At 39.7% G+C, this 12,095-nt stretch overlaps 1 protein-coding gene across 8 annotated transcripts in view; it reads left to right on the plus strand.

Moving 5' to 3' along the window:
- Positions 1–12,095, plus strand: part of UNC13B (unc-13 homolog B) — a 207,347-nt gene that overhangs the window by 115,439 nt on the left and 79,813 nt on the right. For 4 of the 8 annotated variants that reach the window (XM_064405327.1, XM_064405329.1, XM_064405328.1 and 1 more), the window contains 2 exons: positions 6,655–6,701; positions 11,000–11,078. In XM_064405327.1, coding sequence (XP_064261397.1) covers positions 6,655–6,701; positions 11,000–11,078 — 126 coding nt within the window. Of the gene's footprint in view, positions 1–321; positions 345–6,654; positions 6,702–10,999; positions 11,079–12,095 lie in introns of all 8 variants that reach the window. The other 4 variants (XM_064405322.1, XM_064405326.1, XM_064405324.1 and 1 more) reach the window with 2 other exon arrangements.

Below are 12,095 nucleotides of genomic sequence, written 5' to 3' on the forward strand. Positions count from 1 at the left end.
GTGTTAAGATTACTTAAAATTCTTCAGTTAATGAAACAGGAACAGTAACTCTAAAAAGAGATCTCAAAAGCATCTATTTTAGTGCATGTGCAGTTATGGATGAAATTGATGAGTTTAACTTGAGGTTGTCTGTTAGAGATTAATTGTCTGGTGCATGTCCCAGGAAGCACATGGGAAAACTCTGCTGCACGAACGTGTTATGAACTTGAGGCAAACCTTTACCTCAGTTTCTATAAAAATCACTTTATAGAACTCAGGGCAGAAATCTGGTCTACTAACTTTTGTTCCTCTCTTTCTTGTCTTTTTTTTCTTTTTTTGCAGAAGGAGGTAGAGGAGAGCTCCAGGTTGTACATGTTGTCCCTTGTAACCAGCATCTCTTTCTGAAACTCCTGTGTGTGCATGTCTTGTCTTCTGTAGCCCATTGCTCCTGCTGAGGCACTGAGATTCAGTTTAGCATGTCATGATTGTCTGGGGTGTTGTTAACACTGTGTATGAGTTAAGAGTCTGTTCAGTGCTGATGGCCTTGTACAAATAGGAAAACAAGAATGCTTGGAGAGGTCGCCTCCCTTTGGTGCTCTGTGGGGTGCTGTGATGTGCACAGGCACCATGTTAGCAGGACAAGTTGGTCATCTCGTCTTTTCCAGTCTTCCTCTTTATGAATCTTGTTTAAACCAAGTATTTCCTCATTTTTCTTCAGTTGCATTATTTCATTTCATCTCTGTCTGGCTTGTCCACTTTCATCAATTAAAGTCAAAAGTACGTCTGGGCTGTACTAGTGAGATTAATCAAACCTGGATGCTGAAAGATGTCTGCTGCAGGTCCAATGCCTTTTAGGTAGTCACTTTGCTTTGTGCAGGGCCCTGTGCCCCATGGGAAGGGCAGAACCTTCTTAATACATACAGTTGTTGTCTTTCTAGTCATGGACTGGTTATCTCTCTGCCCATTATCCTGTGGGCAACAGGTAACTCTTTTCTCCTAGGAGGATCTGCAGAATTGTTTTGTTGACTGCTGTGTGCTTTGTCAACAATTGTGTTGGCAACTGTATCTCACATAGAGAAATTACTGGCTTTTGGAATCTCAGCTGTTTTATTTTCATGACTCTGTGCTATGTGCATTCAGTACCTGCTGTGCTTCCTCCTCTCCTGTAGTTGTATAAATAAGGCAAAACTGGCTTCCAGGAGAAGCTGAACCTTGCACAGATTTTTGGGCCTCCATGCAGATGTCATCCCTTGAGTCTGATGAATTTGCATTTCTAAGCTTTACTGGCTCATATATCAGTTTTGTTTCCTTCTTACTAGTAAATATCTGTCAATTAATGAGTTTTCAGGAATACAGAGATACCTGGTGTCGAATATCGGTGTTAAATTCAGTGTCCTTTTGACTTCAGGGCAAAGCCACTGTAACCTCCTTTAAACTGTTCATCTGGCAGCTGGGAAGATGATACTGGATGGTACATCAGTTGGAAGGAGCTTCCTCTGGGGCTCTTCAGCCCTTAATAAATGCATGCTATTGCAGAATACAGAATGAATTTAAAATAATCCCTTGACTTGTTGAAGCTTTGGATTCCGTGTAAAATGCAGCATACTTGAGTGAATGAAGACATTGAACCACAAGACTGACTTAATTGGGAAGATTTAGTTCAGTCGGACTCTGTTAATGCCACTGAAGAAATGTACTAATTAGGTATGACCAGAAGTTTAATTTAGTCAGTCCTTGTTTTATCCTGATTCAGATTAACCTATATCTAACTGAGGGTTTTAAAGTTTAGTAATAAAACGTAGTATTTGAAAACAAGTTAGGATGATTTTCAAAACAGATAAGATATCATTATTGGGTTTTTTTTCTGTTTAAATAAAGCAGCATAAAGCAGCTTTACATGTTTTACATCTGATTTATATTTTAAGAGGATAATGTGCTAGACACAGTACTTAGATGTGATGGAAAATTACATTGTTAGGAAGCCTTTTATGTGGAGAGCTAGATTTATATAAAAGGCTAACAGATCTGTGGATGTTCTTCTTTTCCTTTGTGCTGCTCCAGACTTTGTGATTTCTTATTTTATTTCTTTTTTTGCCCCTCTGTCCATTTTATGGACTTCTGCTTCTATAGAAGTTCATAATTGTTTGTTTTGTCCATTAAAGTATCTTCTTGTGCATGAGAGAATTTGCAAAATTTTAAAATTGCAGCTTTGTTAAATAACTTCTCAAGTTACTTGTAAGCCCAGCTTCTGCTTTTCCTTAGTAAGCAAAACTCCTGTTTTTTCCTTTATAGGCTTCACCAAATATTGGCTATGACTGAATACTTCACCTTTAGTAACCATGTCTGTTGCCTTGTTTAATCTGGGGCCTTAAATTTATGCTGCTCTGTCACTGACATAGTTTTTCTTACTGGTTCCTGGTTGATAAGAGACTTTAATTACCTGGAGAAGACCTTTCAGCAGCTGGTTACAGTATGCTTTACTGTGGATGAATATACTGCAGTACTAGGGGTGACAAGCACTTCCCCATTTTAAAGTATTTTTCGGACAGTAGATATAAAAATGTAATCCACCAGCATCAGAAATTTTTTTAAAATATCAAATAAGGATATGATGGCCTGTTGTATTTACATGTTTGTTTCTCCATTGTTTCAGTGCTCTTATATGTGCTTACTGGAGGTTAAAAAAAATTAAATTTCAGATTCAGTCTGATGTGGCTGCTTTCAAGGAAAGAGCTGTGCAGAGAAGGCCATAAGCCAGCAAAACACTTTCTGTGTGACTTGCAGCATGTGAATGGATGACAGGGTGTTAAATGTGTTTGCTTTCCCTTTGTCTTCCCATTTGTTCTTGGGAAAGACAGTGCTAAAAACTCTCACTGGTGTTGCAGTGCTCTTCTCACCTGCCTGTTGTTTCTGCTTGCCCAGGCTCTGACCAGCTCAGGCTGCTGCCCTGGGCTGTATTGGGGGAGACCCATATCTGGTGACAAGTCCCAGGGCAGCTGCTGGAGCCCTGCTGTGTCCTGGTGTGAATGCCACCTTTGGAGAGTTGGAAACTCCCCACCTGCAGCAATTCCATCTGGATGGACAATACTGGTGTTTGCTTTCTTTAAGTGAGGAGGAATATGTGAAGAGTTCTTACCCCCAAGAGGGGTGCAAACTGTGGATTACTTTGTTTAGCAGGCATTAATGGAGATGTCTTAAACCTTCATGCCAGCACGTGTAGCAAATACAGCCTCTGGTTCTTTGACTACTCTGGTTCTTTGACTGACTTTGTCAGTGCAAGAAGGGACTGCAGAGACTTCTTGGTGACTGCCACTGTGTCATATTATGCCATTTCCTTTTTATTTAAACTTCCCAGTGTCATTCTCTAGAACTGTTATGGTTTGGTGTCTGCTTCTCCTTTTGAAAGGCTTCTTCTCAACAATCGTTGAGGCGCACCTTTGAATTTTCATCCTCTGTTTAGCTGCAGTTCTTCTCCCATTTACTTGCCTGTTGAACAAACACAGGAAAAGGTTCTTTTTGCTGGAGAAAGCAAGATGTTTTGTTCTTCTCCTTACAGGGTTGTGTTTACATACTCCAGCTGCCTTTGCCATTTTCCTTTGTGATTATTTTTTACTTTGATGCTGAATAAAAAGATTTCATATGCTTTTCTGAAGGAATATTGCCAACATAGTACAAAGGTATTTATACTTTTACTTCTGTAGAGACATTTCATTGGATTTATTCTGTGGATTATGTTCTGTTCCTGTCTGGCTGTATCATAGAGGCTTTTGGTCAGTGTGATGACTAGAACTCAAACCCATTGTTTCATGCTTTTCTCCACTGAGGAACACCTTGTATCAGTCAAATGCATGGCACCCTTTGGGGCTTTGACCTTGCCATTTTTTCCATGTTTGATCCTCTGTTGTTGCAGTATTTGCTGCCATCAGTTCTTTCTACTGGACCTATGAGTTCAGTGTCAATAATTCTCCTAGGTTTGTCATTTCCAGATTTTATCAGCAGATCCTACATACTCCCACCAGCTTCCTTATTGCGTTGTCCATGCCTGGCTCAGTTACAGTTACTTGTTTATCCACCTGAAAGCTCCTTCCTCCTCCTCAGCTTATCCGGTCTTTATTAACGTCACATGGCACTGCATCAAAAGGATTTTTTTAAAATGAAAATTCAGTTCATCATTCATTTTATAGTTAGAGGAAAATAGTTGCTTTATGAAACAAAACCTGGTTTTCAGTAGTCTCCATCTTAATTCTTTCCTTCGTGCTTGCTCAGAACCCTTTCAAGCTTTTGAAGCCATTAATGGTCCTACACTGATCTGGATCACATTTCCCTCCTCCACACATACACACTTTAACTGTGAGTACTGCATTGGCACTTCTACAGTCTCAAGGCATCACCTCGTTTGATAGATGGCAGGTGCTGGTTCTCTTGGCATTTTCTCAGGGAGAAGGCTGCCTAGAACAAATTAGCTCTTTACTTTGCTTTCAGCAGGTGATAACTCCTGCTTTCACACAGCCATCACCTGCTTTGGCCCTGCATCCATATTGCCACTTATTGAAATATCTTTCTTTTGTTTTGTGCTATTATGCCCAGATGATATTCAATCTTGACACTAGAGCTCTGCCTTTTTTTTTTTTTTTTGCATGTCTGAAAGGTTTGGTAAAAATAAATAATTTTTTGTCATTTTTTTAATGATCTGGAACTCCTGGCAAGTTTTACTTTGTGCATCACAAATCTGGGACATGATGTAGATTTGTTTCCTGATCATCCATTCTGCCCTCCCCACGTCCACATTCCTGGCTGTTCTCTGTTGACTTGTGGTTGCCTGTAGGAAATTGCTTAACTAGGTAACAGCTTTCTCTATATCTTTCCTTCCCCTTTTTTCCCAGAGTCTTGATGCTCGTGTGGTCTCCACTCTGCAGTGAACAGACTGTTTTGTGGTCTGTTAATGTCTCAAATATCAGTCACATTTCATTCTCACATAAAGTGATTGAAAACTTTGTTATTACTGACTCGTGCTGTCAGTGTTACCATGTTTGTGTTTGTCATTCTCTGTCATTCAGCGTAGCTGTGCCAATGTTGTCAAGCTCAGTCCAGTATGAAACCTTTGTCCATTTTAGTGTTGCTTTCTAACCTCAGCTCTTCCAAGTGTTCAGTTGCAAAGGTAAAGGTGTCCTCCCCTCTGTGCTCAGAAGGATCTGGTTGCATTTACTTCGTGAAATCTCTCTTGACCATCAGTTGGTTCAGATCCCCCTGGAGAAAATGCAGATTTCAGGATGAGGGGTTTTGGTAGCCAGGCTTGGTGGAGCCTGGTGTATGGTACTGGGCCCCTTCCTACTGTCCAATCTGTTTAAATACAAAATAATAAACATTACTAATAAGTAGTCTTTAAATCTGCTTATTCCCTAATTTGTAGGATTCAAAAATACAAAGTTTGGACATTTGCTTCTGTTCAAGTTGTTACCTCAAAGAGGACTCCTTTCCTTGGTTATTTCAGCGCTTCTTGGGAGTCTTTGTCTGTCACCTGTGAACACTGTGGGGTTGCACAACTCACACAGAGCACAGATTAGGAAAAGAAAAAAAAAGGAAAAGAAAAAATAACTTTCTTCTGGGGCTGTGTTCCTTTATCTTGCATAAAGTTGGATCTTATTTCCTGACCCAAGCTCCTATACTTGACTCTCAGGTTGTGAGTTCTATGGCTGGAAATACTTTCTTTTTCACTGTGTGCAAGTTGCAGCCTCCTTTTTCTCTTAGCAAATGTGATTATCTGAGGTTGGAGTTTCAGCTATTAGCATCATGACCTTCTTAGTCCTGTGTGAAAGCAGCATTTCTTTCAGGGAGTGCAGGAGAACATATGACCTGTGAGCTGAAACAAAGAGGTTTCCAGTTATGGATAGCTATTTTCCCCTTATCGAGAACATGTTGTTTCTTCCACGTACATTGCAAGTGTTCAAATACTTAACATTTCTAATTAGTCAACTCAAGATCCAGAGAGAAACACTCTGTAAAATGTAGTCTTAATATCAACATAAAAACATGGTTTGAATTCATAAATATGAATCCCCACATTTGTAGTCTGTGGTGTTTTCCATCACACTCTGGGATCCCAGTTGACCTGCAGGTGTTAGCCCTTGTTTCATGCCTGTTAGAAATGAAATACTTTCAAATAAATGAGTGAAGCTGTAATGGGACCTCTCTGCTTAGGAGACTAAAGAGTCTTTGCATTTGAGTACGAACAAAGTTCACAAGTGTTCACACAGAGGTTCATGTTAGTCTGTCATTTGTGCATTTCATACAAGGGCTTTTAATTTATAACATCTTCATTGTGACCACATTCATGTTAAGTGGTGACCTGTAGTAACAGGAGCTCTCCAATAACTGGAAAGTTGGGGGGAAAAAAAAAGTTTGTCTTCAAGGCTGCCTTTTGAATGCAGAGTTGCACTGAACAGGCTCTACAGGTTCCAGTCCTGGCTGTTCAATGAAATTGCTTAGTCTGTCTGTGTCTCTATGACTTACCCTGGCATTTTGGTCAGTGGAGGTGCTTGAATGAGTTTCTGTATGCATTTGCCTGCATGCAGTGTGGTCTGTTACCCTTTCTGCAGAATAAAATACAAATACATTTTCTGGTGTTTCTGGAAACTGATTTAATGTTGGTTTTTTTTTTCTCGTCTTCCACTTTAGGGCCAAGATGAGGCTGATCCATCAAAACCACCCTGGCTCAAAGGAGGGTAAGTGGTATTTTGAGATCTTTTATCTCTGTATTTATGATTAGAATATACTTCAGAAGTCTGTAGTCCAGTCTAAATAAAAATAGCATTTATGATGTTTTTAATAAAATAATCAAGTGGCCAAGCCTCACTGAAGGCCAGGCTGCTGCTGTATTTCAGTCTCTTCTTAAGCAGTGGAGGTGGCACATGCAGCTCTTCCACAGAGACCTGTGGTTAAGAGCAAGCTATAGTTGCAATGTATAATCTATAGTGTGCTGGTGGCAAGTGCTTATGGCTGCAGTATTAAATAATTGCTGCTGAGCACCTCAGAGTGGTCCCCATTAAATCCTTTCTCCTGGATCAGTCATTGGTGGCAGCAGAGGGGAAAGAGTAGCACTGAAGGAGTGCTGTGTCTTCTGCTCTTAAAAGATGATAGGTTTCGGGGAGTCTTCTGTATTTGCAACAATTCCGTGTAGTAATTAAAACCACACTAACTCTAGAAATTACTGCAATTTGTATTTTTAAAGCATTGCTCATCATGGCTGTTTTGCACAGATGAGAGTGTTCAGGTTGTGCGTTCTCCCCACAACACACTGCTTGCAGCAAATAAAGCAGACAAATTCTGTTTGTAACTGCAGCATGACACTCTGTGGTAATAAGTGCCAGCATAGCAGCTTCCCTGGGATCCTCTGGCAGGAAAAAGACAGTGACACATTTTACAGGTTATGTGGCTGGTACATGGTCAGGGTGATTTGGTTAGGTGGTGCGGCACCCATTAGGAACTGTCAGTCAGTAGCAGCAAGATTCGCCCTGAAATCTCAGCCAAATGTTGGCTTGCTTAACTTAATTCTCATACTACTGAAGGAAGCTTCCCTAATAAAACATGAAATTAAATTGGAGGCTTCATTATGTGGCTTTCTTCTTTTGTAGTCATTGTTCTGTGGTGTTGGTATTCCCACAAACCGTCACCTGCAGATGCCTGAAGCTGCCTAGCAACCCTCTGCTTTTTCCAAGGAACCTGGGACTTAGTGAGTGGGCTGCTGGAGAATTGGCAATTTGCAGGAGAAGGAGGCAGTGATTTATTGTAACTATAAACAGCACCTTCTCCTGCTTTAACAAGGAGACAGTGTACTCAGTTTATTCGTTCATGCACATCAAATTATTTCTTAGCCTGAAAGGTGGATACACCTACAAGTCCTGAATTACTTAAACATGTGTTGTCAATTCGAGGCATTGTTTGCTCTAGTCTGTAATTTTTTTCTTTTTTATGCAAGATACAGCTAAACAGTCTGGCTAATGCAGTTTTGACAAAAGTTTGTCATGCTCACTCATCCCATGCAAGGGATTCCCAGAGAAGGTGGTTGTGGGAGGTAAACCTTTAATTCAACTCTTGGCCACATTTTGGCTTATTAGCCTCAAGTGATATGAAATTATTTATGTTTGGAGTTGTTCTTTCAATGGGAAGATTACAGTTGTGCTGTCCTTTGAAGGAAGTAGTCATCCTCTGTTATTGCAAACCACCTTAGCTTACTTAGATTGTCAAGATTTAATGGAAGCCTCTGTGTGATACAACTTGTATTAAAAGATGAATACATGCTTCAAGCAATTTTCATTTATAGTATAATGCAACAGGAGCTCCCTGTCTGTAATCACTGGCTTTGGAGATACCACTTCAAAAAAAGGTACAGGGTACAGTTGTTATTATGGATCAGTTTCTGAGTGTAGTAGCTCATATCTATATCTTATATTTATTAGTGCAAATTATCTTCTCATACAGAAATGCTATTCACTCCTCAATACAGCTCTCCATAATAATGCTATAAATATTACATCCACTGCAGAGGAGAGTTACCCTATTACATATAAAACTGCACTGTGCACATTTGAGGCACTGTCAATTCTTCTGTTATTAAGCAAGGTAGCAGTCATGCTTGAATAAAGGGACTGATGTAGGTAAAAGCACAACATTTTTGAAAATTAGGAATTGTTATTGAGGGTTTTTTTATTAATATTAACAAGCTAAAAGCAGGTCATCTGGGTGTATAACTATGTAGATACTAAGACACCTCTCTTCAGTGACAAATATAAGCACCTTTCAGATATGTTTGTCATCCTGGCATACCACTATTTCTCTCATAAACCTCAATCTATCAAAAGTATTTTGCAACAAACCAAGTTGTAAGTAGACATGTTTCTCAAGCACAATAATTTATATAGGCTCATCTTGAATTTATAAAGCATGCAGTTTTAATGCTCTTCTTCTTTCCTGGGAAATGTCAGAGTATCACAGTTTCCTTTCAATTAAATTAGAAAAAAAAATTGAAATCATGTAGGAAAAAACTGTTAGCAGGAGCATTAACTCTGGAGTTTTACTTGTGATCATTTTGTTCAATCTTTGCAGGTTATACACTCTCCCTTTCAGTTTTATATATGCTTTCATAAATCAAGGGATTTACACAAATCCTTGATGCAAAGCTTATCAATAGGCTGTGTTGTGGTTCAGGTAATCCTGGGATTCTTTGCATCATCTGAGTAGTCTGCCATGACATGTATTTTACTCTAAAACTGTATCACCAGTATCAGAAAGGTTTTGTGGCATAAGGGCAGCAGGCAAATGTGTCAATATAAACATATTTCTTCTTCTTTATGTGGGTGAGATTTTTCTGTAATAAGTCAGAAGGGATTTTTGCAGTATGACTTGGTCAAAAAGTTTTTCTAGAATTCTCTATCAGAAATGATGATAGCCTCTAGTAAAAAAAAACACAGCATGGCCTTGCTGTGAGGATTTCCAATGTTGGAAAACTGCACTGTTGGAAAACTGAGGAGCTGACATGGCTCTTGCAGTTACACATGACTGCTCACCTTCCCACCAGGCTTGTTCAGCCAGCAGCAGCTGTCAGCTCAGCCATGGCTTGGACACGTCACCCTCCTACGCCCCATCAAAAAAGTCAATTATGCTATTACAATTCTGTCACATGTTTCTATAATAATGGACTGCTTTCCTCTTTGTCACAGCCTCATGCTAGATTGCGACATCCTTGTCCATTCTCATGCTGTAGCATAGGTTTGATCATGCTGGTATTTTTATTGTTTGGGGTTTTTTTGCCTTTGGCTTTATTTAAGGGGGCTTGAGTAGGCCCTGCTCTCTAATGGCTGCAGGTTGCCTCTTGTCATTTATGAACCTCACAATTTTCACGGCATGTGCAAATTTGTAGTGGCAGTTTGATTTCCTAGGTTGTTTTGAAAGGTAGATTTTAGGGCTGTAAGAACAGTTTGTTCTTACAACAACAGTTTGTAATTTTCCTGCAGAGCATTTTGACTGGGTATGTTGCACCAAATCAACAAAATAACCAGGCTGAAATTGCCAGCCAGTTTATCACACAAATACCAAAACATGTAAGCCAGAGTGGCAGGGGGTGAAGACCAATGGCTAAGGATGGAGAGGCACAGGGTTCCTTTGCAGTCTCTGTAATCAAGAAGAAGACCTCAGAAGCCATATTCTCAATGTTAGCAAGGCCTGAGACCAGAGTGGAGATGGGGAGGGTGAGAGAGGCACTGAGAGGTGCTGCAGATTTTGCCTGCTGGGCTGGGTGTTCATTATGGGGAGGAAGCTACAGCAGAGAGGTGTGTACTCAGTCTCCAGCTTTAGGAAAAAGCATTATCTAAAGTCCTTAGGGGTGGATGCATTTACTGAAGGCCTTTAAGCTGGATTAACAGACCATCTTGAAGTACAGGGTTACTTCCATGTGGTGTTACCAGTAAATGGTAGGATCTAGGTATTATTATCCAGGCTGGTCTCATTGGGAAGAGAAATTAGGTTAGAGTGTTTTATTTCATTTGGCTCTGACTGTTGCTGGAGTAATCACCCTTTTGCTTCATTGTCACTTCAGACAGCAAATGCCATCTCTTGGGTGTACAGGTCTGCATGGCTTGAAATGCTGAGCACCACAAATGGTTTCTTTTATAGAAATAAAAATAATATATTTTCTCCTCTGATGTCAGTTTTTTTCCTAATAATTATACAGTCCTCAAGGGCCAGTATTAAGCGTGTTCTAGACTAGAATCAGAAGATGGCAGCATCCTGCCCCAGGGCTGATCCTCTCTGACAGTGCTCCCTCCTAACCACGAACAGCATGCAGGAATGTGTGGATTGTTGCTTGTGAAGAAGATAAACACTTAATGGTTTTTAGCATTAACTTTGCACTTTCTTAAGTATAATTTTCTGGCTGTTTTTCTTGCTCCAGTAAAGCATCCCTTTCTTCATCCCTCCCAACCCTAAATTAATTAGTTTGGTTTTTTTTTGCCTCCTGAATTTCCAGGCCTGCAGGTGGTCTCTATGGCATCGATAGCATGCCTGATCTGCGCAAAAAAAAGCCAATTCCACTTGTCAGTGATCTGGTAAGAGATTTGTTTGTTTCTCTTCTGCCACACAGCATTTACACAACTGGCCTTACTTTCTTGATATATGGGCACATTCATTGTCACTTGAAGAAGCTCAAGCATTTTGTTAAATTAATTCTTATGCTAAAGGGTTAGGAGTACTGCTTGAAAAATCTAAATGAGAATGAGCTATGGTTTTGTAGACAATTTAATTCATTTCACTGAATTAGGGTCTTTTTCATGTTTTTATACTTTTTTTTTGCACAAAATATTTGATTGTTTTCAGACCTGCATAATTTTAAAAGGTTTTGCTAAAAATCACATACCTTAGGAAAAGTTGTAACGTCTGTGTGAGGTTTGGCAGCTTACCAGAAGGCTGGAATTTTTGAGGATAGATAAACGAGCATATGTGGTTGGATTTTAAAAGCTATTTGCAATATTGCCAGTAGACTTCTGCACTGAGGAAGCATGAGAACCAAGTGAGTAATGAGGACAACTTTCATATGCTTGTATGATATGGTGAAATAAGGCTTCTGCAGGACAAATGGTTTTCTCTTGGTTGTATTCAGTACACGTAGCAATTTCATACTTGAGAGAAATGCTGTAACAGCTGAAAGACCAAAGTTTCTATATCCTGTAATTCATGTGAAAAGATGCATAAAATTTTGTCTGCCAGCTTATACATGGGCAGCTTGGTATGTGTCTAGCTAACTGCTTGTATCTTAAATCGTTGCAATAATGGCATTAACTTGTGTTACTTCCCTTGAATGCATTCATTCTCTCTCTTCACAGGCCATGGTAAGTGGAGGTGAAGACTATCCATCAAGTCTTTACCAGAAAAAAACCCCTTACTTTATGTTATTTCCCCCTCTACTTCTTTGCTTTTTGTTTTGAACCTGCCTTATTGCAGTGAATGCATATCCAACACTCTGTCCTGCTCCATCACTGTTGGAATGAACTTTTTCAGTTTCTCTTGAAACAACATAAAGCAGAACATAATGGTACAAAACTGATGAGTTGGATGATTTCAAAGCA

Source organism: Passer domesticus, chromosome Z, assembly GCF_036417665.1.
Source record: "Passer domesticus isolate bPasDom1 chromosome Z, bPasDom1.hap1, whole genome shotgun sequence".
In the NCBI taxonomy this organism is placed as follows: Eukaryota; Metazoa; Chordata; class Aves; order Passeriformes; family Passeridae; genus Passer; species Passer domesticus.